The sequence below is a fragment of the Phoenix dactylifera genome, unplaced genomic scaffold (genome assembly GCF_009389715.1).
Source record: "Phoenix dactylifera cultivar Barhee BC4 unplaced genomic scaffold, palm_55x_up_171113_PBpolish2nd_filt_p 000548F, whole genome shotgun sequence".
Classification (NCBI taxonomy): domain Eukaryota; kingdom Viridiplantae; phylum Streptophyta; class Magnoliopsida; order Arecales; family Arecaceae; genus Phoenix; species Phoenix dactylifera.
This window is the reverse complement of record NW_024067957.1, coordinates 56,051-83,425: the sequence shown is the minus strand read 5'-3', so window position 1 is coordinate 83,425 and position 27,375 is coordinate 56,051. Positions and strand designations below refer to the sequence as shown.

Genomic DNA, 27,375 nt, shown 5'->3' with positions numbered 1-27,375 from the left:
TAGATTGCTGAATCAATTTGATTGAATGATTGGGCTTAGGTTGAGCCAATTGAATTAGATTCATTTTGTGCTATATTTGGGTTTGACTAATTGGATTGGTTCGACCCAAGTAGATTGGGTTGACCAATGATGGAACTTGATCTAAGTGGATTGGGTTTGACCGAGTCATTAGAAGTCCTTATTTGATGAGGATTCTAAGTGAAAAATTCAGAATTCGAAAGGAGATTGGCGATAGTTGGCGTGAGAAGGAATGCGGTTCTATTTGGGCATGAATCTATTTATTAGGACTTCAAAACACAAAAAGGTGCCTTATCCTCCTCTTTCAGATTTGGAATGCCCTATTGATAGGGATTTTAATTGCCAAAAGATGGCATTTAATTGGCGAAAAGAAGGAGTGCATGGTGGGGTCTTTGGCTATAAAAGACTCTACACGCTAGGGTTTGATAAAGGTGATCCTTATGAGAAAGTCTAGGTTGAAATTTTGAAGCATGACAGCCATCTCTTTCTTTCCTTCCTTCATCCTTTTTTCTTGAAGAACAATCAAGAGTTGATTGCTTAAGAGGAAATTCAGCCATTGCAACTCTTGCGACTAGCATCCGTAAGTCGGATCTTTCTGGAGCTTCGCGTGGACGATCTAGAGGCGGACGTGTGTGCAGCTGCGAGAGTGTGATCAGAAATTATCAAAGGCTTTAGCAAATCAGTTATGAGATTTGATCTTTTTAGATGTTAAGATTAGATCTTAACATGTTGTTGAAATTTCATGATTATATGTTAGACATAATATGGACTCATGTTTTACATAGATGTATAAAATCTAGATTATTTTATTATTGAGATCAGATTCATGCATGTGTTGAATTAAAGTGTTTAATTTTAACTGCTTCGCGAAAATTTTAAAAAATCATGCATACTACCATGGGGTTCCCCAACACAGATTAATATGGAAGCCATTCAGTTTTGAAGTTGATAGATGTGAGACAGCTTGCTAGTGTAGGCATGTCTTCATTTGTTGGTGACTCTTGGAAGATCATTAAGGATCTATAGTTGTTGCCGTGGTAAGAAAGAAGGCACGCTTTATGTGACAGAGGGCACTATGAGTTATCTCAGTTGTAAGTCAAGCACAGATTCAGCATTATGGCATTGTGACTTGGACATATAGCAAGAGGGAATGAAGATCATGCATTCCAAGGAAAGCTCTTAGGGCTCAAATCAGTGGATCTAGAATTTTGTGAAGATTGCATCTATGGAAAGCAGAAGAAGTGAGCTAGTTGAAATGAGACGACTTGACGGTCACAGAAGTTGGAGTTGGTCCATACCGATGTCTTTGGACCAACCCAAGTATGCTCATTTGATGGTTTTTCATATTTTGTCACTTTCATAGATGCTACAAGAAACTGTGGATTTATTTCGTAAAGAATAAATCTGATGTATTTGGTCTTCAAAAGTAGAGAGCTTAGTTGAGAATGAAAAGGTCTGAAGCCGAAGTGCTTGAGGTCAGATAATAGAGGAGTATTGCATAGAGAGTGTGAGGAGTACTGCGCTATCCACGGAATCAGGCGAGAGAACGACGTTCCAAGGATATACAAGAATGGTGTAGCTGATCGCATGACCACACATCATGGAGCGTGCCTGGACATGAGACTGCATGCTAGAATTGCCTAAATAGTTTTGTGCAGATGCAGGAACACTGCTGATATTTAATAACAGAGGACCTCAGTTATTGGATGATGATTGCCAAAGGAGGCATGGATTGGAGAGGAGGTAAATTTATCACACTAAGAACTTTTGGCTGCATTTCTTATGTTCATGAGGATTCTACAAGTAGGAACAATTGGATGCAAAGTCTAGAAAATGTATTTTCATTGGATATGGACTGAATGACTTTGGGTATCGCTTCTGGGTAAGAGAATAGGAAAATCATTAGAAGCAAAGATGTCATATTTAATGAAAATGTGATGTATAAGACAGATCTGAACAGTAGGATAGAAGGAGTATGTAGAGTTGAGGATTCTGAGAAAGTGTAAGAAAAGTCAAGAGAATAGAGTGGTACCTATAGAATAGAACCCCTATTGCTATCAGAGTCTACTAGAACTGTTAAGCTTCAAGTCGTTATTCTTTCTCTACATTATTTATTGTTGATGACAATGGTGAACCAGAATGTTTTGAAGAGGTTTACAGGTTGATAGCATCACAGCTTGGCAGAAGGCTTAATAAGGAGATGGACTTCTTGATGAAAACCAAAATTGGATTTGGTTAGTTGCCTATAGGAAGAAGCTCTTCACAACAAGTGGGTTTACAGGCTGAAAGAGGAACAAGATGGCACCAAGAGTACAAGGCCAAATTGGTTTAAAAGATTTTCAGTAGAAAGCAGGTATAGATTACACTGAGATTTTTGCTCCTATCATTAAATTGACTACTATTAGATCTGTGTTGAGTATGGTGGCATCAAAGGATTTGCATCTTGAGTAGTTAGATGTGAAAACCGCATTCCTCCATGGTGATTTAGAGGAGAAAATTTATATGCATCAGCTAAAATGTTTTAAAACTCCAGAAAAGGAGGAGATGGTGTGTAGGCTCAAGAAGCGGTATGGTTGAAGCAAGCTCCAGACAGTGGTATTTGAAATTTGTCATTATGTTTATGCACGATTACACCAGATGCCATGCCTGACCTTCTATTTTGTTAAGAAATTTGATGACTCTTATATTATACTTTTGTATGTAGATGATATGCTTATTGCAGGATTAAACATGGAGGAGATCCAAAATCTCAAGAAAGAGTTATTACATGAGTTTGCTATGAAGGTTTTGGGTCCAGCCAAACAAATTCTTGATATAGAATCACATAGAGAGAGCAAAAGAAGCTGAAGTTGTCATAGGAGAGCTATATTGAGAAGATCCTACAGAGGTTCAATATGGAGAAGGCAAAACTGTTAGCACCCATTGGCTAGTCACTTCAACTTAGCAAGAATTATTGTGCAAAAACTCCAGATGATAGGGCTCATATGAGGAGTACTGTATGCTCAGCGGTCGACAGCCTATGTATGCTATGGTGTGCATAAGGCAGATATTGTATATGCAGTAAGAGTAGTTAGCCAGTTTATGAACAATCCAGGCAAGGCACATTGGGAAGCTATTAAGTGGATTCTCAGGTATTTGAGAGGTACTACTGATCATGATTATGGTATGGAGGCTCAAAGATCAGGTTAGGGTATGTGGACTCAGATCTCGTTGGTGATCTGGATAGCAGGAAAAGCACATAGGTTATGTGTTTACTTTGGATAGCGCAGTAGTCAGTTGGGATTCAAAGTTGCAGAAGATAGTTGCTTATCCACTACAGAGGTCGAGTATGATGCAGCAACGGAGGTATGCAAGGAGCTAATATGGCTTAAGAACCTGATGACAGAATTGGAAAATCTGCAAGAAGATGTTAAATTGCACAGCGATGGTCAGAATGCAATCTATTTGCAAGGAATTCAGCGTTCCAATACAAGACGAAGCATAGGTATCAGATATCATTTTATCCGCTCTCTTTTGAGGATGGTCAGTTTACTTTTACGAAGATCCATACCAGCAAAAATCCTGTAGATATGTTAACCAAGGTAGTTACAGTTGAGAAGTTGAAGGTATGCTCAGCTTCTCTTGGTCTTTCACACTAATGACGGAGTAAAGATCCCGCCCGATTGAGCTATGATACATGGTTGAGGCTCATGTACACAAGCATATGCTTGAGATGAAAGACATTATTTGTGGAGTTTGTCACGTCTCCAACGTGAAAGATTTGTTAAAAGGTGGAGCCGTATCCAACTCCACCCCACTTACCTTCACGCCACTTGTCACCATGTCATTGGAACCATGGTTTGGAAGTCCTTATCTTCAACAACAGACGAAGACATGAGGGGGCTGACATGGTGATTCGCAACAGAAGTAGCCGACGATCACGTTGGAACGGTGATGAGGATGAAGATGGTTTCTTGTCTTCCCTGGATGAGTGAACTGGAGACTGTTGCTCGCTAATTCTGTGGGGGTTTGTGAGAGCACTGTAGAGTAAAAAGAAAAAATTAAGAACATGACGGTTCTTGGGTTTTTCCTTGGGAGTGGTAGTTGTTCTTCCCTGTTTCCTTCCCTCTGTTTTTTCTTTCCCTCGTTTGTACGTTCTCTAACATTATATAGAATATCGGTGGGATCTTCGTGGATGTAGCCCAACTTGGGTGAACCATGTTAAAATCTTGTGTTGATCTATGGTTTTGCTTGCTGATCTACTTCTTCCGAATCTATTGTTCATATCATCCCATTCCGTAACAGCCTAAATATGCCTTTGTAGTTGTAATTTCGTACTAAGTCATTGTGGTAGTAGTTAATGATATTGCCTCCGATCCTCATCTCTTTGTTCTCATTATAAATCATATTTATCAATCTGTCTAGTATGTAAATCCTTGTCATTGCTGTCTTTTCTCCAAGACTAATGGTATTTAGTAGTGAAGCGAATGTGCTAGCTTATTAAGTTGGTAAGGTTCTTGATAGTTGGACAAAGTGATCAGGGATTGAAACCTGCCCTTCATTAGTGTTTGGTGGGTTAGGAGCATTTGAGGGTGGGGCCACCCATGCTCATTGCCTACGAGCCATCCAAAAAAAAAAAGAAAAAAAGGTAAGTGGTGAAGCTTTTATGTGACAAAATTACCTCCTGGCTTTAGTTTGGAAATTATTGTTTTCATGTACCTGACCCAATCCACATTTCAGGGCTCCATGGATCGACGTTGGGGTCAAAAATTGGACCCAGTTCCAAAATTGGGTTGGTTAGGGGCTTTGTATTTCTGACCCAACTTAATCTGTTTCCAATTTGAGTCGAAGAAAAAATCGGGTCTGGCTCAATCTAGATTCAATTTTCCCTAACCTGAAAACTTGAATCACATTAAACCTCTCTTTCACCCTCAATGTCCTTAGAGTTCATCAAATGAATTCTCATTTAACCACACCCTCTCTTGGAGTGAAGAATAACCTGGTGATCATATCATTTTAGTCAATGCTGACATCCTAGGCGTGGCCTTCCATGGGCTCTAATGGGATCTTCCCCCCATATACCAAATAAAATTAAAAAAAAAAAATTGCACCTTAAGAATGATCATTTTCTTGGATCAAACTAAATTTTTTTAATAAAATATGTATTGAAATTACGTTTATAGATTTACTTAAAAATTCTCATTACTTTTATATTTAATTATCAATTGTTATATTTTTATTCATAAAATAATAGCTAAATGCCTAATCTGAATGGCAGACTCAGCCAAATCCAGTCATCTCCCAGATTTGAACATTTCGGGATGATCCGGATTATACTTAACCCTAATACGAACATTTCAGGATGATCCGGATTATACTTGACCCTAATATGGCCCAAATAATCCAATGGATTTAAAATCTTTTTCATGGACTTGACCCAACCCCTAATAGGTTGAGTCTAGATCCTAAATCAAGATCCAAACATATTTGGATGGATTCCCAGCATGTCCCAATCTGACCTGACCCCATTTGTACCTTTACAATAACATGATTTGAGTCTTTTTTTTCCTCTATTTTTACCTAAGAAAAACCCTTGTGGTTGTCCAGCTGAATACAGATAGCCGATATTATACGTATGCCTGCTTGTGTTGTTATCACTATGTTTTAAATCAGTCTCTGTCTTGGTGTTGGAAGAATCTCCTTTACAGATCATTGACGTTGTGGTACAATCCTCTTGTCATCTAATGTTTATTTAACTCAGTAAGAGCTCCGAAGGGAAAAAAATGCTGGGCCCTAAGAAAGAGAACCAAACTGGGGGATCCTTTTTTTTTTTTTTTTTCAAGTTGTGAGTTGTGACAAGCAAACCAGATTGTTCTATTGTTCTGAGGTATCGTTGAGAAAATCAAAGTGGGTTCTTTCTTCTTTTATTCTAATTCCATTCGTCGCTTTTTTATCATTTATCCACTATCCATCGATGTAATAAAAATTCAACTGAGTAAATGTTGGTTATGTACGTGGCGGACGAGACGGAAAAAAAAAACTTTGGTATCCTTGCTTTTTTGATTGGAAATACTGGGGGGAAGATGGATTGATTTGATTTGATGTAATCTTTTTTTTTTTTTTGGTTAGATAAGGAGTGAGATGCTATGTTTGATTCAATCATCTTTGCCGGATTCTTAAGAGATATGTTTTTCAATGAATCCTTTCCTTTTCTTGAGGACTGAAATTGTGAGAATCCGTGCGGACGTGTATTTAGTCCCACGTCGGTTATTCGCTGGGTAGATCTTGGATACTTATACAGGATCAAGAAACTCAAATAATACCTTTCGGTTAGCCATTTTGGGTGAGGTCCTGTGTTGTTACAAATGGTATCAGAGCAGATCCGGCCTATAACCTATGTGGATTAGGGGACACTGCAGCACAGATCCATTAGGGCTGACCACGGGCCAATCATGGTGTTTGTGATTAGATTTGAATATATATGAACGCTTAGCAACGAATAAATCTTGGGTACTTATACAGGATTAAGGAACCCAAATAATACCTTCCGGTTAGCCATTTTGGGTGAGGTCCTGGGTTGTTACAGAAGTGATATTTTGTAATTGTTGGTTTATAGTGAAGAACTGATTAGAGTTCAAGTGTGCTTTTTTCAAAAAGAAAAACGTTATTATTTTTACTTGCTTTTCTTATTGGTTTTGTTGATAGACTAATTCAAAGGACTTTAGGATAATGATGGGCTGCATTGTCATTTTCCATAAGAAAAAAAAAAGAAAATGTAAATATATACCAAGAGAGGACTAGAAGGGTACTTAAATTATTGCCAAACATAAATTTCCAAATTCTTCTCTTTTGCAGTGTATTCTGTCTATGTCTATGTTAAAAGATATTTTGAGATTTTACCCTTTTTTACTCTGATTCATGAACGAATCGTTCTATTAAAAATAGAAAGTCTTTCAATTATAACAACCCGTACCTTTTTGGCCGGCTCTCGATGTTCTTCAATAAAAGATACTATATTAATTTCATTCCATGTCCATTTGTAAGTTGTTACAGTCAATCTCCCTCTATTTTTGCTCTTTTTTTAATTTTGTGTATAAAGCTTTAGTATTCTTTGGCTGCTACTCTTTTTTTTTTTTCCCTCTCTCTCCTTGCGGATTTTGTTTATCTTCATAAGAGAAGTAGATCTTTATTCGGGCGCCGACTCAATGACTTAGCATCCTTCATCGAACACAGAATGCTGTTTTTTTTTTTCAATTATGTATTCATTTTAAATTAATGAGATAGGAAATTGCCTCCTAAACTAGCGATAAATTTGTCATTCTATAAACACAATAAACACCCAAATTTCATCAATTTATAGAAAACCCCATTGATTTTTCCTCCACATCCAAGTGTGACCTATTCTTGCATGTAATTCTCATGGTTAGCAATGCCTAGTACATGACCACCTCATAATATTTCTCTTCTATTCTTATACAAGGACTTCTATTTTGTGAGCTTTCTTCATCTCAAAGCCGAGTCAATTTCTAAATGTGGCTTTTCTATGGCAAGTTTCAGGGTGCATGAAGGCGACCACATCTCATCCTTTCAACATTTTGGCTCTTCTACATTGACCAACATACCCTTTGTGTGGTCTTTTCCAGTGCACTAGGCGACATTCTGCTTGCTTTTGAACAGTACTCCAAGCTTTCTTCTCTCTTCTTTCCTATTTGCTTTTGGTATGAGAAAGAAAGAAGGAGCTCTTTCATCTTGTTAATATATTTCCAGTGACAAGCTTCATCCTTTAAGCAATAGATCTTCATAGGTTGGGTTTGTTCTTCTTTGTCTAATCTTAGGTAGAAGGACAAGCACTAATGGAAGGCATGGAGTGGAAAGGGTGTGTCTGTAGGATTAAGAAATGCGTTCTTGATCTCCTATCGATGGAGGAGGATCTGATCGATGATGATGAGGATTCATGGGAGCTGATGGGAAGGGACCTTCGCCTTAAATCCACCTTCTTATATTGTGATCTCAACCAGGTGATCTCAAATGCAACAGATGAGCACAAGAAGGCTCTCACTGACCTTGCCAACAAACTCTTCTGCAACATGGAGGAGGTAATTTGTGTTTCTCTTCTCCAACTTCTCTTGCAAGTATTCCTACAATTTCTAACTCATTTAATTTATTTATTTGGTGACATTGAGAGATTGAATAAATGGTATTTAGATTATTTAGATCTTTTAGTTGAAATTCTCTGGATGTGTGGATGATCTTTACCCTTCTTTCTTTTATTGAGAAATTTCGACTTCAAACATGTGCTAGTCTTCTCTCTCCTTCCTTGTTTATCACTTGAAGAATTCAAGACTGTTTTTGCTAAGGATGTTCAATTTGTTTAATGTTTGGTCAATGAATTAATTGAGTATCAGAGCCCAGAGAAAAGTCTTGTTTCCATATAATGCATATTTCGAAGAAGGTGGATATATGTTTTGTTGAATATTCCTGGCCTTTTTTGATTGTAATTTTGTCAGACCACCAATATATCTAGAGCATTCAATCTAAGGTTAAATCCTAGTGGGACCTCAGGATTCCCTTCTTTCTTTTCCCCAAGCCATCTTAGACTAAATATGTGGACTTATTAGAGCTTATGGACCCCAAAGCTCATCATAATTGTTTTTATTCTGATTAGAGTGGTTAAGAATTGTTAATTGAAGGCCTAGGTGTGTTAGACCATTTTTATTTCAACTGGCAGTTAAATATGGACACATTTTGGCTTTCTGCTGCCTTAAGTTATTGTTGTTTATCATTCTAGCGTGGATGAAAGGAAAAGACTATGGTCATTCGGTTGAACCGATCAAGTTGCGAGGAACTAAAATCATCTAGATGTAGATCTAACTTGATAGATATATTTTTCATATGACATCATATACTGATGAATGAGCTAACTTAATTATTTGGTTTTGGTTTGGCTGGCCTTTTCGATGTTAAATGGCAGCTCGGCCATGCAGTGAAGAGTCGAAGCATTTCTTTCGATGCAGGTTTGCTACAACGACACGGCTCATGTGCTGCAGGAAGTAATGGCGGCTCTAATGCCCACACATTAGGTAGATCATTTAAAAGATTACATGCAGCTTGATGAGAAAAATGCTCTCTCCCTCTCTCTCTTTCTGTTAGTTTTTCTTTTTCTTCTTGTTGGGAGAATGAGAAGCCCCATATTCATGTGCAAATGGGGGAGCATGTCATACATGTAGATAGAAGCCTGATAACATGGGTTTGAAATGAAGGAAGAAGAAAATTTGGGGTAATCAAAGGGGAACATGGCATGTTTGGCATTCACAGACTATACTACTAGACTTTTCCATCTCATGCATATAATCAACACTTAATCCTTACAATATGAGGTGTGAAGCTGTGGGAATGTATATGCCTAATATCATAAAATCGCCGATTTCAGCATGTGCATTGCATGTGAGATGATGCGCGGATCTGGCATGTATTCTCTGGGTCATTACTTAGAAGAATGATGAAGATTGCCTGATTTACTTACTGTTTATTTTGTTAATTTGGGGATCGGCTGAACAGTATCCATGGTCTTGACCGGCAACATCTGCCCTTGCATACTGCATGAATCCCAGAGATTTGTAGAAAAATGATAATCAACATCATCTATCGCCGCATACTGCACCAATCTCCAATTGCCACATAAGACTGGTGAACTCGGACGCCGGTCAAAATAGATGATGTGCAAGATGGGAGAATGGAGATACAAGATGAGAGTAGAACTTGACCAAGAGTCTTGGCTTGTAAAAGAAATCTTGGTCCATTCTGTTTTGCAACAAATTGTAATGCCAATTTTGTTATTAATTAATTTTGCTTCAATTTCCTAATGGTTGATGGTCAGCATTGTAACCCAATTATAGGTCAATTAATAATTAATTTCTCCTAAAACATGAGATGTAGCTGAGAAATTAGAGCTTAGAAGGTCCAGGGAAAGAACACTTATCACTTTATACCAATAGCCTTCAGGTTACTAGCTGTTCTGTCTGATGGCTGAGAATTTGGCTTCCAAACAACCCTAATAACTAAAAAACAGTGCAACATTGAGGTATATCCTGCGATACACATGGCTTATAGACAGTGACATCTCACTATTGTCCATAAAAATCTTAAGAGGAAATTCCTTATCCAGTACACTTTGATGGACATAATCCTGCAGTCACTCAGGACCATCCAAAAATTTTGCAATGAGGATGGTATCTCCACTGGCATTGCAGCTCTGTTCCACAAACTCCTCTCCAAGCTTTGCTTGCCATCAACAGAGCTGCTCCAAACCAGATCACATAACCCAAAAGCTCCAGAGGAATTCACCAGGAGAAGATTCACAACAACTGCAGCTCTCACAACATCTTTCCTAGTTAAGACAGTCTTCCCAAATTTGAATAGTGCTTCATGTTTGAGATTCAATTTGCCATGTCAGACCAGACACCAGAAGAGGCTGATGGAGACCTCCTGTAAATCCAGGCAATGTTTCTAGGGTGGGATTACGATCCTCCGTGCATAAAAAAACTGATTTGTGCAAGAATGCGAAAATCGTTCAATAAGTTTTTTAATTTTTACCTTTGCAGCTAGATTATGCAGCAAGAGACAGATGCAAGTGTAGTGCAAGAATGCCATAGCAACATTGTCGTAATTCTCAATGAGAGTTTTTCCATTATCTAACAGCTTCAATGTTTTTTTTTTTCCTGTTGGATAGCAACTTCAATGCTTTGAGTCTATTTAAGATAATGGGGGAAGAACTAAACGCACAATAGGACTTAGTAATGCAACATCCAGGTTATTTAATATGACAACCACGATCCCTTTTTCAAATCAAAATGTGGCAAGGCTCCAAGCAGAAATAGCTGACTGCATGACAAATAATAAATACCCATATGACTAGCAGCTCAGTTCTTTTTCTTTCCTCATATAGGTTTGGGTTAATACAATATGAAGACTGATTCATTTGTGGAATGTAGAATGCTGAACTGACATGAAAATGATGAAAAAGAATCACTTATCTGCAAGCACCTAAAAATGTTTATCATTCCAAAAGTTCTCTCTCTCATGAAAGCATATACATGGTGACTCTGAAGCAGGAGCTAAAAATATGCAGTGTCAGGTCATACTCAGCCCAGGAAATGAAGAGGCTACTACTTCTTGATGCTTTGTGCTCCTTTGATATTCCAACTCAGGAACTTGACAGATTGCTCTTGATGGTCTATGCAGGAGAGATATCTCTGACCATTTCCATGCATTTACAGAAGGTATTTTTGTAATTAGATTGCAACTCATTTCACGCTCGGTTACCAGGATTTTGGTTCTTCCTTCAAATGACCGCTGCCTGGTGCGTGGGCCTTCACAAAGATTACAATGCCAAGGATAAAACAGACTACCATCAGTGCTTCAGACAAATAATCAGTACGTATTTGTGGAAAATCAGGTTTTGACCATGTGCCTTCATTTCAAAAACATGGTCACAAAAACTTCACCACAAAGAATACTATATTGTAGAACATTCTTACCAAAATATTTTAATTCAGATTCACATAAAAACTTAAGGCTGGATTACAAAGCAATACGTTTGGTTTGAAAAAGCACAAACATGGATAGCAGATCGTTTTGGAGCTGTTTGGATGCCTGGATAAGTTACTCGTCGGACAATTCAATTAGATATTGATGGAGAGGGGAGAGGTGGCTGCATGGAGAGAAGAAATTCTCGAAACCCTGGCAGCCAAGAAACCCACAATCCTGAAAAAATTGCGATGTTGAACTCCATTGAAAAGGTGATTTACAGTATCCAATTTTTTAGGGATTATTTACTAATTTTATTCTATGTTTTCTCGATTTCGATAAACTCTTCCCCTCCCTTTATTGAAATCTTCTCCTCATAGTTTACAACCCCTTTATTATTGTCAGCCCAATTTTCTTAAATCCAAAGAATAACCTATATGAACATCCAAACAGGCCTAAGTGCTAATTTATAGCTGATAAAGACAGAAAAGCATTTTGTTTGATTTCATTATCTTTAGTTTATATGAACATGCTATTAAGGTGCCTCCTTAGGATAACAAGTATACAGTAACAAAAGTGCATCAAGTTCAGATAGCAGGGGCTGATAGCTCAACTGGCTAAGGGAGGCATAAACTGAAGAAGGATATGATTTAGTTTCTTGACAGAAGCTGATAGCCATATAAAAAGTCCGATATTGATAGATTATTATTAATTTATTATTAACCAATGTTTGCTTTTTTTTTGCTCGATACTCATAACTCGATTATGGTTGTTTGTCTATCTGTGATCTTGCTGATTTACCGGTCTGCCAGAAAGCCTATCTCTACTAGACTATTGGATTTTAATTTTCAAGGTGATATTGCTCTAGCTATTCTATTTAGGAAAATTTGCCAGGCATATTTGTTAATTGTCTTTAAACTACAATCTCTATTTGTTCCTTCTCCTGAATTATGCATATCTCTCCACATTACCTCCGAAAGGTGAGTTTGGAACACAAAATCATCTACAAGAGACATCTACATATTAAACTAGAAAGACTAATTGCAGAGTATTAATTACAATACTGAAGATCAGCATCATTTCCAGCCAAACCTAACAAGAAGTATAACAAAGACTAATTTCGGTCATAGCATGAATGGCGATATTGAGTTCTTTATCAGAAAGTGCATGCTGAACTAAGTACTAGACAACATATATTAAGACAAAGGGGTAACATGAGCCTAAATTGGCAGGTGAGACAGAATTATAGTACCAAGGAATGTGAATAGATGCATTTGGGTGTTAATTGTTTCAAGATTTTCTCCACACTTCTTTATGAGCGCCATTATCTAGGACCAACAGTACATGTACTGGAGTTAGAAACAGCTGTACTATCTTACATTTTGCACTGCTTGGACATTTTAAGGTTCTGTTTCATAGGAAAATCAGATAAGAAAAGGGTCTGCTAACTTGTTGAAAAAAAATCAAATATAGGGCTCTCAAACAACAACCTCAGCCAAAGGAGCTTTAGGCATTGGCCGAATTTGGTCAGGTCAAGCTAATAGATGTGCCTGCAACTTATGCTCTGGCATAATACTTTATTTTAAAATATAGAGATTTGTATCTACATGGCCAAGATAGGCAGTGGACTGCAATTGCAAGAAGAATTTGGCACAACAATTACAATCAAAATTTAAACTTTACCACAGTATCCTAAATAAGCATAACAGTCCTCTTGTTTTTATATTACATGGCAACTACCAGCCATGAAGCACGGTAAGTTCAAAGAAATAACAAATACGGCAACAATGGGCAATAAGGAGAACTTAGAATGTGAAGGTGGTTATGAAGGCAGCCCTATCCTCTTCACTGTTCATGAGATATTCCATTTTGAGCTTTCGATCAGTGTCCTAAGAGGACAGCAGTTTATTCTGCAATGTTTGATGAGAATGTCAACGAGAGGACCTAAAAAGTGATAATTGAAACATTGTAGTGGTATTTTGAACTTGAATTTATCAGGTCAAGACAGGAAGAGTCCTGCTTTCCATGAACAGTAACTGGCCTCATTATCTATGATGCCTAGTAGAAGCTCTCCCTCTATGTACATGTGCAAGGATGAGCAAACATGAGTGTGCATTTTAGTTTGGTTCAAGTATAGGAAGATAGGACCTGATCTGTGACTAGATTTTAGTGTTTAGACCTCAAAGTATACACTGATTCAAAGGAAAGGAAAAACACAACAATATTCGACACCATGTTGTAAAACTTGATTATGACTTGATTGTCACCTAACAGTGGCATAGGTTCTATCTTAGAACTTGATTATGACTAATTATTTATGATGGTGAATCAGCCCACAATATCCATCATATTTTGTAGAACATTTTCTCTTACAACATATGAAGTTTGACAATAAGGTTCACGATCTCGGTACTGAACCCCATACAAGTACCATTTAGTATAGTGTCAGTACGCTCAATACAGAGTTCAGTTTAGGATGTACCAAGTCTCAATTCAGTACCAATATGGCATGGTACACTTGGTATGGGGCGGTGCATACCAATATGGCAAATCTTTTTGGACAGCCTTGTCATATTTTAATACTCCCCCTTAACCTAGATTACACATATTAACCATGTCTGCTTGAACAATATAGTCCTCAAATATCACTTTGAGCTTCCTCGAAATGATTTTGAACTTTAGTGAGCACATGTACTCACTGGATATAGCGACTTGATTGTTACCTCACAGCGGCATTGGTTTAGCAATGATTGCACTAAGGATCCTCGAACTGGTACCGGGTGCCGTATTGGTTGGTACTTGGTACAGTTCGGTATCGGTTTGGACCGAACCGATCCGGTATCGAACTGGTTGGGCGTGCCCGTTCACACTCCGGCACGCCCTAATTTTTTTTGGAGGAAGTTCTCTCTCTTTTCAAACTTTTTCTATGAATTTAAATCTAATTTGATGTTTTTTTGATGTTTTGTTGATCTTTTTTGATATTTTCTGATGTTTTTATGATTCCAATTTAAGACTAGATGATGCATCTTATTGCTTTAAAATGATACAAATCATAAAATGAACAAAATAAAATATCTTCAAATTAAGATACAATAAACTACATGCTTTTAAAGTCCAACAAACATACATAATGATATCTAAAATCGGATCAAGTGGCGATGCCTCTCGTAAATATCCGGATCATCAGCATAATTAGGAGCATATCAACCTACCTCTCTATCCAAGCGGCGGCGTAGTCTTGTATGTTCATCCCATAAGAAGCGCGTGCTGGGTTATAAGCACTTTTGAATCTTTCGCTGAAGCTCTGGCTTTGAGAGATGTTTGGCTGATAATACGACCGTCGAGGGGATCATATCCGTATTCGAATGGATCATAGGTTGTCTGTGACTGCAAATAATAAAATCCAGTATAAGACTCGGAACCTGATAAGTCTATAGATCCTACTCTACGTATGAGGTCATCTGGAGTTGCATCGTGTCCTCCTAAATGACCTCGAGGAGCCCGCCTTCAATATGCAATCATATCCTTACGGGCTCTGCTAGATCGTCCATTGTGGTCCCGATCCTATGTAGCATGCATAAATTGGAACTCACCGGTGTATCGAAGACCACCCTGCGACTGTGTCTCATGAATAGTGGCTTCTATCCTCCATTTCCTTTATGGCCAGCAGATCCATGGTCACCAGAATTGTCATCGCCGCTGTTCCAGGACTCCTCGATATTCTTCATTAAGGTTGTAAGTGCCTTTTATTTTTTTTGGTCTGCTGGGCAGCTGCCTTCTTACCCTTCGTGCCCCTCTCTGCCTCGCTGTCGCCCTCCTGAACGAGTCGACCATATAGCGTAGTAACCTCGTTCGAGCATCTTTCGATCATGTCTTTGATAGGATGTCTCAGACAAGGAGTTATGTGGTGACTGGCTCCCCTGCAGCTGTAGTTGATCAGCTGTAGGAATGCGTAGAATATTGCGGTCAGCCCATTGCTCTGCATCGATTTTAGCCTCACTGGCTACGAAGCTGGCCGGTCGTGGAGGCGATCCTGGTTTGTCAAGCTCCAGTTCTTACTGGCCCATAAGCCATCCGATCATAGGATAATCATCATCATCAACGAAAGTACTATAAATCGAATCTGCATACTAGAGCTCCACTTCCTCCTGAATGTATTTAAGCCTCAACCTTAGATTGTAGTGGATATATACAAAGTCATTAAGGTGTTTCTGTGTCAAACAGTTCCTTTGCTTGCTGTGGATGAGGGTGAAGGTGGACGAGTTACGCTCACAGCCACTCGAGAAGACCGTCTGGAAGAGGATCTGGATAGCTAGCCCTTTAAGATTTTTCACCGATAGCTTAAAATAAATCCACCATTCAGCTGCAAAAATATTGGTTTAAAATAAATATAAGAGAGTACCATATTAGTAACCATCTAACGCCAGGTGAATGTTCTCTTGATGGGTAACATACTTGAATTCAAAGAAGATACCGGTTAACTTATATATGCCACTTAAGTTAAATTACCTCTTCTAGACATAAGGCCGCGACTTCTGGATCAGACTCCATCTTGTAAATGAAATTACGCAGAGCTGTCAGAAGTTCGTCATCCATACCAGTTCCAGCTATGTTGTATTAGAACCGGAGATTCAGGTAATATGCTGTACATAAAGAAGACCGTCTTAGTAAAATTATGCAAATATAGGACCAGTCTAATTTTCAATATTTTTGCTTACTGTTAGATGCAAGTTCCTACCCATTTGGTAGTCCCACCGCCGCTCAATGATGTCAATGTACTCCTAGGCATGGGTTGGATCTGCCTCGTTGATTTGAGCCTTTGCCCTCTCCATCATGTGATGCAAGAAGCCCATCTGGGGGTACCTCTCACTATCTACGATCCAAAGCACTTCATATAATGGTTTGATAGCCTTCACTATCACAATGGCCTGCTGCCAAAATGTCTGTCACGTCACCAAGTCTTTAACCCTGCTCCTTTAGTGTCGTGCTGGGCATATCTATTTTTTGCCATTCGGGACTGACAAACATCTAATGTAGGGCTGCTTTCTTTTTAAAAGGGCTATTAAGTGTAACGTAGTTCGTAGCAAAGCGTGTGACTTCTGATCTCAAAATCTCTTCTCCTGCAAACCTCCTCATTACTGAAAGGACCCAGGTATGGTTATAAATATACCTGGTGATGGTTTGGGCCGTCTTCAATGTATGCTGCACCCTACGGATCTTCTTAATATCCATCAACATGAGGTTGATATATTGTGCAGCACATGGGGTTCAAAAAATATGAAGCCGCCGCTCCATCAAGATTCCCTCGGCAGTCTTATATTATGTCCTATTATCAGTGACGACCTGCACGACGTTCTTCCCTCCTATCTGATCAATCGCCTTCCTCATAATTTTGAGGATGTACGTGGAGTCGTACACCTAATCAGAAGCATCAACCGACTTATAGAAGAAAGTCTTCGCACTATGTCAGAAAGTTGATGCTCTACCTGGTGGACCGGTCCAACCATCAGACATCATAGTTAGTCTATATGTGAGCCACTTGCTCTTGTAGGAAGCAATCCATTTCTCTAACTTCTTATTGTTGTCAAGAAGCTCATTGTAAATGTCCTTCGGGCTTAAGAGGATCTATACCGGGATCGGCAGCCTCTATAGCAGAAATGACAGACCTGTAGTCGTATTATTTGCCACATTCGCTGAAATGTGGCTAACGTGGAACCAGGATCCAATAGCTCGCCGCATATCCTTTTTCTTATCCTTCTTCAGCATTGAGTCAACCCTCTGCTGCTTCAAATCTCTACTAAAAAAAGTATGCAGATCTAAATTATGGATTGTTACCAAAAGCGTCCAGCATAAATGAATTACAGCCACCGCTTTTGCTAACGCCTTCTCTGACTGAGGAGGTCCTCATGAACACGAGGTACGCCCTGCTGCTCGCAGAACCAGAGCCCGACTCGTAGAACGAGGGCCCAATAGAGCCCTATACCTAGCCACCTCCTCCTGCTGCCACTGATCATACAGGCTCGCCTGCATGGCAGCCTGGATCTGTGCCTCTTCTTTATTTGGAGCGGACACCTCCTCTGACTCCCTAAAGTGACAGAAAGGTGGCTCTGTTGCTCGATGTTCTACCTCCGACTTTTTGGGAGCCCTCTTCTTCGCTTCTTTGAAATCAACGATATTATTTTTCATCAGCTATCGAACCTCCTATGGATATTTGCGGCACATAGATACATCGGAGTGCCACCAGCTAAGTGCTGCTTCAATCTGGTTATCCCTCTCCTGAACTCTTAGTTGCACCAATTGCACTGCCACTGGTGCCGTCTCGAGAGTATTCTCCCATGCTCCTAGCCAATATAGCGCTCTGGGTCCTTTTTTTTATGGCTCCATTCTTACACGGGTCAATCAAGTATGCCAGTTTATCAATTATTTAAAATTAGCAAATTATTATTACGAGTACGATATTTTTTTATCAAAAAATATATTTTATTTATCTAATACATAATCCTTTTTTTTAATTTATTTATGTATTTTTAATAATTTATAGTTTAAAAATGTTTATATATCATAAATTTAGAAAAATATGATTTCTACCTCAAAAATTACTTCTGAATTATGTAATACGTACTACTAATTTTTCATAATTTTGGTATTAATTATATATTTTACATTATTTTTTATATTTAAAAATAATTTTTAAATAATAATATTTCAAAAAATTAATTTCAGCTCAGACCATGTAGAACCCAATAATGGATGCTACATATATTTTTCTAGGCCCTCAGGCATGCATACAAGATTACTTATTTCTTAATTTTTTCTAAATTTAGGTCTAGCCTACTTTGCGCATGATTGGATGAAAACTCTAATGAATGAACATCGGTCCCTGTCTACCTACTTTCCAATGCCATTGTCCCGGTGAGATTTCTGAGATCCTTGGAGCAGCTGTTCAGGGACTTTATATGGGGGAGGAGTTGTGGTAGAGGTGGCGTTCACTTGATGGCGTGGGAGGTGGTGTGCCAGCCGACTAGCTGTGGTGGATTGGGGGTTCAGTCCCTGGTAGTGAGGCGGGAGGTGTTAGTAGCCAGACATGCGGCTAGATTTGTGCTTGAGCCCGAGAGTCTATGGTCCTTGCTGATGAGGGCTAAGTATGGCGCCTTGGTACCTGGTGTGCGAGCGGGGCATCGTCATTCCCTGGTGTGGAGGAAGATGTGTGCCAGAGCTATGGTAGTGCTCCCGGAGATCGGATGGGCTATTGGCGACGGTCGGTCTATCGATGTGCTAGAGGATAGGTGGGTGACTGAGTTGCCGCTTTGCCGTATGCCGACGATGGTGGATCCGACGAGATTAGCAGGGTGGAGGGTCAGCGATCTATTGGATGATGAGGGGGGTCGATGGAGGGAGGAGTTGGTCCGGAAGATATTTGGGGAGCAGTTGGCGGAGTTGCTCTTGGCCTGAGCGGTCCCTACTGGGGGGAGGCGGATAGGCTAGTATGGATATCGACGGGGCGGTCACGAGTGCGAGCTAGAGACCTTCATGCATTGATCAGCAGGGAGCCAGTTCGACAGATTGAGGGTCGGTGGATATGGAGGATGCGGATTCATCCACGAGTGGCACTCTTCATCTGGAAGGTGGCTTGGGGTTGCCTTCCGACCAGGAGTTTATTAGCTCGGCGTGGTATGAGGATCTCTCAGTGTTGTGAGGAGTGTGCAGATATCGAGAAGACTATGAAGCACATTCTTTTGCAGTGCCCTAGGGCCCGGGAGATATGGAGGAGATCACCAGTTCCATTACCGGCCTCGGCGGCTTCGACGCAGGACCTGATCCATCTGTTGAGAGATTCCACGCGGTGTCCTAGATCTGCTGAGGCAGGAATTTTTGGGGCGTACCTGTCCTATCATATATGGTTGGACAGGAATGCCGGCCTATTTAAGGGAAGGAGGTCGCCCTCGAGGGTGGTGGTAGACCGGGCGATGCTGCTTGCGAGGGAGGTTATTGGGGCGGCTGCGGTAGTCACTTCTGGGTTGGTTAGGAATATTTGGTGTGCTCATCACGCTGTTTCAGCGCCACGGTTTGCCCTTGTTTTCTGGGCACCCCCACCCCTTAGCTATCTCAAAGTGAACTTTGACGGCAACAGGTCTGTGGATGGTATGTGTGGAGGGGTCGGATTTGTGATTAGGGACCATCTCGGTAGGATGATGATAGCAGGAGGGCGGCGCATGCCAGGACTTACAGTGGTTGGAGCAGAGTTGCAGGCAGCCTGGGAGGGTATATCCTATGCGAGGCAGGTACTCGGGCCGAGCGGGTGTTCCTCGAGGGTGATTCATCGGTGCTGATTGATTGGATTCGGGGTATGGATCAGTTTGGGGATGGCCACCCCCTCATCCGAGAGTCTCCCAGGATGACTCAGATAATGGCTGACTTTCAGACGGTACATGTGTTTAGGGAGGCGAACCGGGTAGCAGACTGGGTCGCCTCCTTTGTCGCCCGGCATTCCGGTGGTTTGCTTTGGACGTCTGCATCAGACATCCCTCCACAGTTGTACTTTCTACTTTCCTATGATTTGGAGGGCTGTACTCACATTCGAGCTATATGAGATGAGTAGCCGATTTTACCAAATAAAAAATGAACATCAAATTTTTATATAGAGTAACTTGCATGTCCATAAATATGTTTCTGATTTTACATTTTTTTATTTAAAAAAAATATCTTTTTCAATCCAAAAATATATTTATAATTTTTAAAAATTATATATAATACAAAAATTAAAAATTTTTATGTTAGCATATACATCATCCATAGATCTACAACATATACAAAAATCAAGCCCAAATCGAAAAATTTGGCATGATCTCTTATTTTGTAATTTTCGAGCTATTTTTTCAAGGTTCCTACAAAACAAAAAAGAAAGAAGATAGAAAAAAGGAAGCACACCTTGTTTAGCCTTGGCTCTTCCTTCTAATAGCCTGAATCAGTGTGGTTTGTGAATTTTTTGAAAATAGAAAACCGTTTCCATAATTTTGGGAAAGCCTTCTTCAGCCTTCTCCTTCAGTTTTAAGCCGAACGCCAGGCCACAGCCACAACGAGCGCTGTGGCATGGCAATTATTGCCACAGCGGGCGCTGTGGCAATAGCCGCCGACTCGGTGCATACCGACCGGTTCGCACCGAGTTCGAGTCGACTGGGACGGAATTGTTTGGTTCTATCTAGTACCGGCCGATTTTGACCGGTACCGATTAACAATTACTGATTCCAGCCGGTATTATTGAGGTTCCGGCCCCGTTTTCCTATAGCGAACGGACCCGGTTTGAGACCGGGTCAGCTCGGTTTGGCCTGAACCAGGCGGTACGGCCCGGTTCGGCAATCCTTGGATTGCACTAATCTTACATGGTAAATGGTGCAACAAGTGGAGCCAAAGCTTTATATTCAGCCTTTACATTGAAGAAAGAAACCATTTGTTACTTCTTTGCTCTTCCATGAAACTAGGTCACCGAAAAAAATCTATAGTATCTATAGATCAATCATTGATTAGATGCAGCATTGTCCTAATTACGAATGGTGTATCGCTTAACCTTAGTAGCCAGGATCTTACACCTAGGGTGCTGCATCACCCGCTTTGGGTAACTAAGTTCCAAACTTTAAGATGTCCTCATGTCCAGTGGCAAAAAATCTTCAAAAATGCACCTTCTAAATGAGGAGCACAACGACTATTATGAACTGGCTAAATACTCCCACTACATATTGATATTGAGTCGAATGATAGTCAAAAAAATTAGGCATCTAACTAGCTTTCAGGACTTTTTGGATGACATAAAGGCTCACCTATAATTTAAGTTGGACTCCATGGAAGATCCAATTGAGGAGAGAAATTTTTCCTTCAATCCAATCAACTCAAAGTCCTAATAGATCACCAAAACAAAAGATCAAAACATTACAAGAAAAACTGAAAGTAGGGTTTCTTAGCCCTATTTACTATCTTAAAATCCAATATATAAAACAAAGGCTCAGGGCCTTGTTTTGTACTAATGGGGTCTAGCTTTTAGTTAAAATAGGATGTGTTTTCCCAAAAATAGAAAATTCAGATTTTCCAAGATTGACCATGAAGCTAGATCACAACTCCAAATTAACTCATGCTGCTAAATTCTTCCTAGACAGGGATATACAACTTGGTCAAATTGTTACTGCAAATAGTACAATGTGTTTGATCGAGTGTTTTATGGCATTAAATGAACTTAGACTGAATTCAGCTTGGAACTTAATAAACCTTATAGTAGGCTATATCATCATCATACTAGCTAAGCTAATTCTTTTGACACCTATGATGACAAAAATGGACACCATATGAGAAAGATATAGCCTCCAAAAGTTAAGTTGCATGATCAAGGTCAAAATATAGAGATCGTGCTCCCAAACCATGTCTAGACCTACTCGAGGCAGCCTACTTGGTGTGCAACGAGTGTGATCTCTTGGATTGCTGATTTGTTTAGGAGTTTAGCTCATACTATATCAATTGAAGATGAGGAAACTCTTACTTCCCCTTCTCATGATGGAACCACTTCACTAACTGGACAATTGGCCTTTTTTGCTGAACCAAAAAAACTTATCTTCCATCACCGAATTTCTACAACCTTTCTTTCCAAGATGCAATCCTTAGCGAATATCTTTGCTCACTCCACTGATAGGTTGACTATGAGTGACAAAAAGCCGGTAATCTTTGTCTTCATCTATCATGGAAGGCTTACAGGCTTAAGCAACTTATGGCATGTTGAAAGAGCAACTACATACTTATTCTCCTATGACCGTCTTGTTATGGGGAATTCGAGCACACTAGGTTACTGAACCTTTATGTTGCCATAAATAAGACTTGATCTTCAAAATGATTTTAAAACTAAAGCTCCAAATTGATGTCATCATGTAAATAATTCACCAACTATGATTTCTGGGAAGTACACTCCCTTACATTAGTGTTTCATTAGAGACCCCTTCAATATCAATAACTTCTTGAAGTAACAACAGAGATGAGATTTCAGGTTTACCCTGGTCTAGAATATTATTTGATGGAAGCTTACCTACACCAACTTTGGAATTCTATGATCATCAAGCCACACTATAAAAGCCTCTTCTCAGCTACATGTTTAAATTACATGCTCCTTTTGTAACCACATATGTTAGATTTTGTAACCCAATAATGTTAGATTAGATTATTCCTTAAACACGATAGGATTGCAATCCTTTCATGTTCAGATCAAGAGCTTTTGTTGTGGAGGTTGAGCTATCCCATGTGATCTATTATGTGCGAAGAACTAGCAGTTATTTTAATTTGCAGAAGATAAAACCATAAAGCTTTTGTGATCAACTCTCACAAAACAGCGGTTATTAATTTAAAGTTTAATACATGATCTTAAAGGAGAAAACCCTCAAGCTGAGTCGTTCTTTAACTTACAAGGAGGAAGAAAACACTGAAATCCATTCATAATTATCAAAAGTGTTGCTAAATTTTTCAAAATGGTTATCATTCATCTATTGAAAAATTATAAATCATATGTTGTAACTTCTAAACAAGTAAACATAACCCAAGATTCATAATTCTACTGAACAAAAAACATAATGCAAAACATATGTAATAAATATCTATTCAAGTATGTCTCAAACTACGAAATTAATCCCATCACTGGAATCTGATCTGATCTGATAGACTGATACTAGTGAAGAAATTAGTGAAAGGAAGTACCCCAAAGTCAGCTTCAAAGTTAATACCCGTATGCATAAAATGGACACGTGAACATTTCACTATTGCTCTCAGAAGGATAGTTAACTTGTTCTGTCCTGATAACCAATAAAAAGCATAACCAAGACCTCTAGTTCCAGCACGTGCAGGTTAAAGCTGTTAGATAGGGATTGTGCATGGCCAATGCCAACACCAGGGACAGATCAGCATACAACCTATTAATTCTTTTATAAATATTTTTAAAAAGAAAAGGTACTATATCATTTTTTTAATTTCTTCAGAGCATGGCACCTGTGCCAACATGGCATAGCAAAGTATGTGCCATGTTGGCCAGTGATTGACATGACAGTTGAATCCTTGATACTACAAGAAAAAGCAAGAGAGAAAGGGAAATACAATAAAAAATTCACAAAAAGAAGACAAAAAAAAGAAGAAGAATTTACTTGTGCTAACGTTCAGCATATGTTCTTAGTTCCCAATATCATCTGATGTTCAATTTTCAAAATTCCGTGTTCCCAATCCAAGCTTATAACCCTCAGCATCGAAATAATTTGCAGATGTTGCTTCCCTTAGATTAAGTGGTTTGAATGTAGATATTGCATATTACCTTTCAAAACTCTAAAAATCTTTTTGCACCATTTTTATAAAACAAAAAAAAAAAGTCCAGTCAGTTTTAAGAACAAGGAGAGTCCACAAAATATCTTCACCAACTTTGTCATACTATTCCAGATTCTTTAATCAACATAAAAAGAATCAGATATCTAGTTACATACATTACTGATCCATTCTCCAATTGTTTAAGCATTTGGCTTCATCTAGTTAGTTAAAATGGAATCACAGCTAAGTTTGCTAAAGGCTGCAAGTTCAAATCTCCTCTAAGACAACTATTTGTTTAATTAACCTGGTTGTTGTTCTGCCCCCCTTTCAGTCTCCAACATTCATGATCGCAACTGCACGTCAGGATGGTGTTACACCTAATGTTCATTGTTGTCTCGTTCTCTAATTGCTTGAGCATTTGAGATCAATTGGTGAGTCATTTGAGAGGGATCAATTTGTTAGTTAACAAAGCAGCTATATATACCATACACAATTTTGCCTAGAAACCATTGGAAATAACAACATAGGGAGCAGGCGACAACTTACTTGACTGGCACTTGAAGGAATGGAACTACTGAAAAGGTCCTCATTTATTGAAACAGGCAAAGGAGGCATCTGACTCATAATACCAGGCATCTCACTCATGCTGTTAAAATAAATTAAGCATGTTCACAAACTAGCAGCAACACCCAATAACACATATATAATTTATTAACTAACAGCTGCTAATTCAAATAATAAATTATTATGACATGATACCTTTTTATAATAGTTGTAATGTTGTTTCTTGTGCGACAAAAGAGTTTAATGTTATTCTGTATCTGCAAAAGAAAGTACTTCAATAAAAATTAAAAAATAAATATAACATTCGCTGCCAGGAAACTCTGCACTCAGATGCAAAAAAAATAGAGAGACGGAACAGACATACATAGGAGAATGTTGTCATGTTTTGATTGGAATCTAGAGAGATGAAATTAGAGCACAAGTTACTTAAATAATGTGTAATAAATATTAGGTTTCTTTCTTTTGATTTTCCTGTGTTTATTTGGCCTATCATGTATAAAAAAATGGTTGAAAAAATAATAAAAAACAGCCAGATCTAATAAATTTGTGTTGGCTCTCCTTTCAAAGGATGTGGATTTAATCAGAAATGAGGATCCACAAAATTGGATGGATGAAGGCCTTCACCTAAATAGATATTCTTTGTCAAATGATCTAAGTTGTGAAGGCTTGTGGTGGGAAAGATGATACCTGCAGAAGTTCTTGATTATGACTTACATGTATCTCTTCTTCCATGTGGCTCATAGGACTTACAACATTATAAGTTAGCTATTTTCATGTTGTTGATGAATGAAATCTAGACCTTGTACCAAAAGCTATTCTACCATCCTCGTATCTGTCTGAGATTAATAATTTTAACTGTTTGTTTGTTAAAATCCAATGCAATCTCCAATAAAAGATTTATGTGGGCAATTATGTGTTCGTTGGTTCTCTCATACTTTCAAATCCATAAGTGACTCACTATATAATAAACTGGTTTATGCATCGACGTAGAACTCCTACTATTGATATGTGGTTATGTCCAGGTTTGAATTCAGTAATTATGCCATCTGTTAGTTAAAAAATCATAAAAAATTCCAAATAAATGAGGTTTGTGCCAATTTGGCTAATTCTATATTTAATTGAGATCTAAATTTTGATCTTTTAGTCTCAGAATCTCTCCTCCTGCATACTTTATCATCAGTGAAAGGACCCAGGCATGGTTATAAATATACCTGGTGATGCGTTGGGCTCTCCACCGTTTGCTGCACCCTACGAATCTTTCTAGTGTCCATCAACATGAGATCGATACAATGTGCAGCACATGAGGTTCAGAAAATATGTGGTCGCCGCTCCATCAAGATCTCTCCAGCGGCCTTATATTGCGGCCCATTATCAGTGACGATCTGCACGACATTCTCCTCTCCTACCATATCAATCACATCCTCCATAAGTTTTGGGATCTATGAGGTGTCGTGCACCTGAGCCGAAGCATCAACCGACTTGTGGAAGAAGATCTTCGCAATACAATATGTCAGAAAGTTGATGATGCTCCGCCTGGTCAGACCAGTCCAACCATTGCACATGATAGTTAGTCCATATATGGGCCACTTGCTCTTGTAGGAGTCAATCCATTTCTCCAGCTCCTCCTTATTGCTGTCAAGAAATTCACCTTTGATGTCCTTCGGACCTGGAGGAAATACACCGGGACCGGCAGCTTATATGGCGGAAATGACAGATCTGTAGTACGTATTGTCTGCCATAATACTGGGATGTGGCTGAAGTAGAACCAGGATCCAATAGATCGCTACATAGTTTTCTTCTTATCCTTCATCCACATTGAGTCTATCCTCTACTGCCTTGAATCTCTGCTGGAGAGAACATGCGGATCTACATCATGAATTGTTGCTCCTGGTGGAAGCCCTCTAGATGACTTCTTTCGACAACCAAAACTATCCAGCATAGATGCAATCCGACCACATTCTCTGCCGACGTCCTCCCTAACTGAGGTTGTCCTCAAAAACTCTGGATCTTCCAAGCTTGCCTACATGGCAGCCTAAATCTCTGCCTCCTCCTCAATCTCTTCTGGCTCTCTAGAGTGATAAAAAGGTGACTCTGCCGCTCGGCGATCCACCTCCGCCCTCTTCTTGGAAACCCTCTCCTTCATTCCTTTGGCCTCAGCGAAATTCTGCCTTATCAGCACACGGATCTTGCCTGGGCAATTCGGACATGTAGCAGCCTCACCGAAATTTTTGGCTAAGTGTTGCTTCAACCTGGTTACCCCTCCTTCCTTAAAGACCTTGTCGCAATAGTTGCACTGAAACTGGTTCCATTGCCCCTCTTCCCCGACTCTTCGCCCATAAGACCAGCCAATATCATGCTTTGTGAGGTTGGTTTTCCTTGATGGCTCCATTTCTATCATAAATTGACAACATATCAAAAAATTAAGCCAAAATAGAAAATTTTGGCATGACTTTTTTTTTAGCAATTTCTAAACTATTTTTTAAGCTACTTATTAACAAAATTAAAGTAATAACATAAGAGAAAGAAACCACACCTTAAATAGTCTCTGCTAAATTTTTTGGAAAGGATCTCCTCCTCAATTTGTGGGCTATCTCTCAAATCTACCCTTCTCTGGTCCTCAAAGACCGGTATGCTCGCTGGATTTGTGATCTCTCTAGAGGCTCTCGTTCGGTTTTTATAGCCAAACGAGAGAGACACGCCCCTCTCACGGGCTCTTTTTTTTTTTAAATCTGTCGCCGAAACGGCGACAGAAAGAAACATGGGGCCGAAAGCCATGCGTTTTGAGTTGTATAGCACGAACTGTGGCCAAAAGGGCGACAGTTCGTATTCTGTGGCCAAAAGGAAGCCACAACGCGCACGCGTTGTGGCCTTTCGGCCACAACATTTTAAAAAAGGAGCGGCCGTTGTCGGCCACTTCTTTTTTAAACACGCTGTGGCCTTTCGACCACAGTAAAAGAAGTGGCCGACAAC

At 39.3% G+C, this 27,375-nt stretch overlaps 2 protein-coding genes across 5 annotated transcripts in view; one reads left to right on the top strand and one right to left on the bottom strand.

Moving 5' to 3' along the window:
- The first annotated feature begins 7,615 nt into the window (after positions 1-7,615).
- On the top strand, positions 7,616-10,687 carry LOC103721920 (photosynthetic NDH subunit of lumenal location 3, chloroplastic-like). The gene is made up of 4 exons (XM_039119431.1): positions 7,616-7,715; positions 7,833-8,093; positions 8,969-9,077; positions 9,556-10,687. Exons 2-4 carry the CDS (start codon positions 7,851-7,853, stop codon positions 9,624-9,626), a joined length of 423 nt encoding a protein of 140 aa, XP_038975359.1. The 5' UTR covers positions 7,616-7,715; positions 7,833-7,850; the 3' UTR covers positions 9,627-10,687.
- Positions 10,688-10,883: 196 nt separating this feature from the next.
- LOC103721923 overlaps positions 10,884-27,375 on the bottom strand; it is a 39,779-nt gene continuing 23,287 nt past the window's right edge. For 2 of the 4 annotated variants that reach the window (XM_008812310.4, XM_008812311.4), the window contains exons 7-9: positions 24,601-24,662; positions 24,388-24,487; positions 10,891-11,366 (exon numbers count right to left, since the gene is read on the bottom strand). In XM_008812310.4, the coding sequence (XP_008810532.2) occupies positions 11,316-11,366; positions 24,388-24,487; positions 24,601-24,662 (213 nt within the window). In that variant the 3' untranslated portion in view covers positions 10,891-11,315. Of the gene's footprint in view, positions 11,367-24,387; positions 24,488-24,600; positions 24,678-27,375 lie in introns of all 4 variants that reach the window. The other 2 variants (XM_026810355.2, XM_026810354.2) reach the window with 2 other exon arrangements.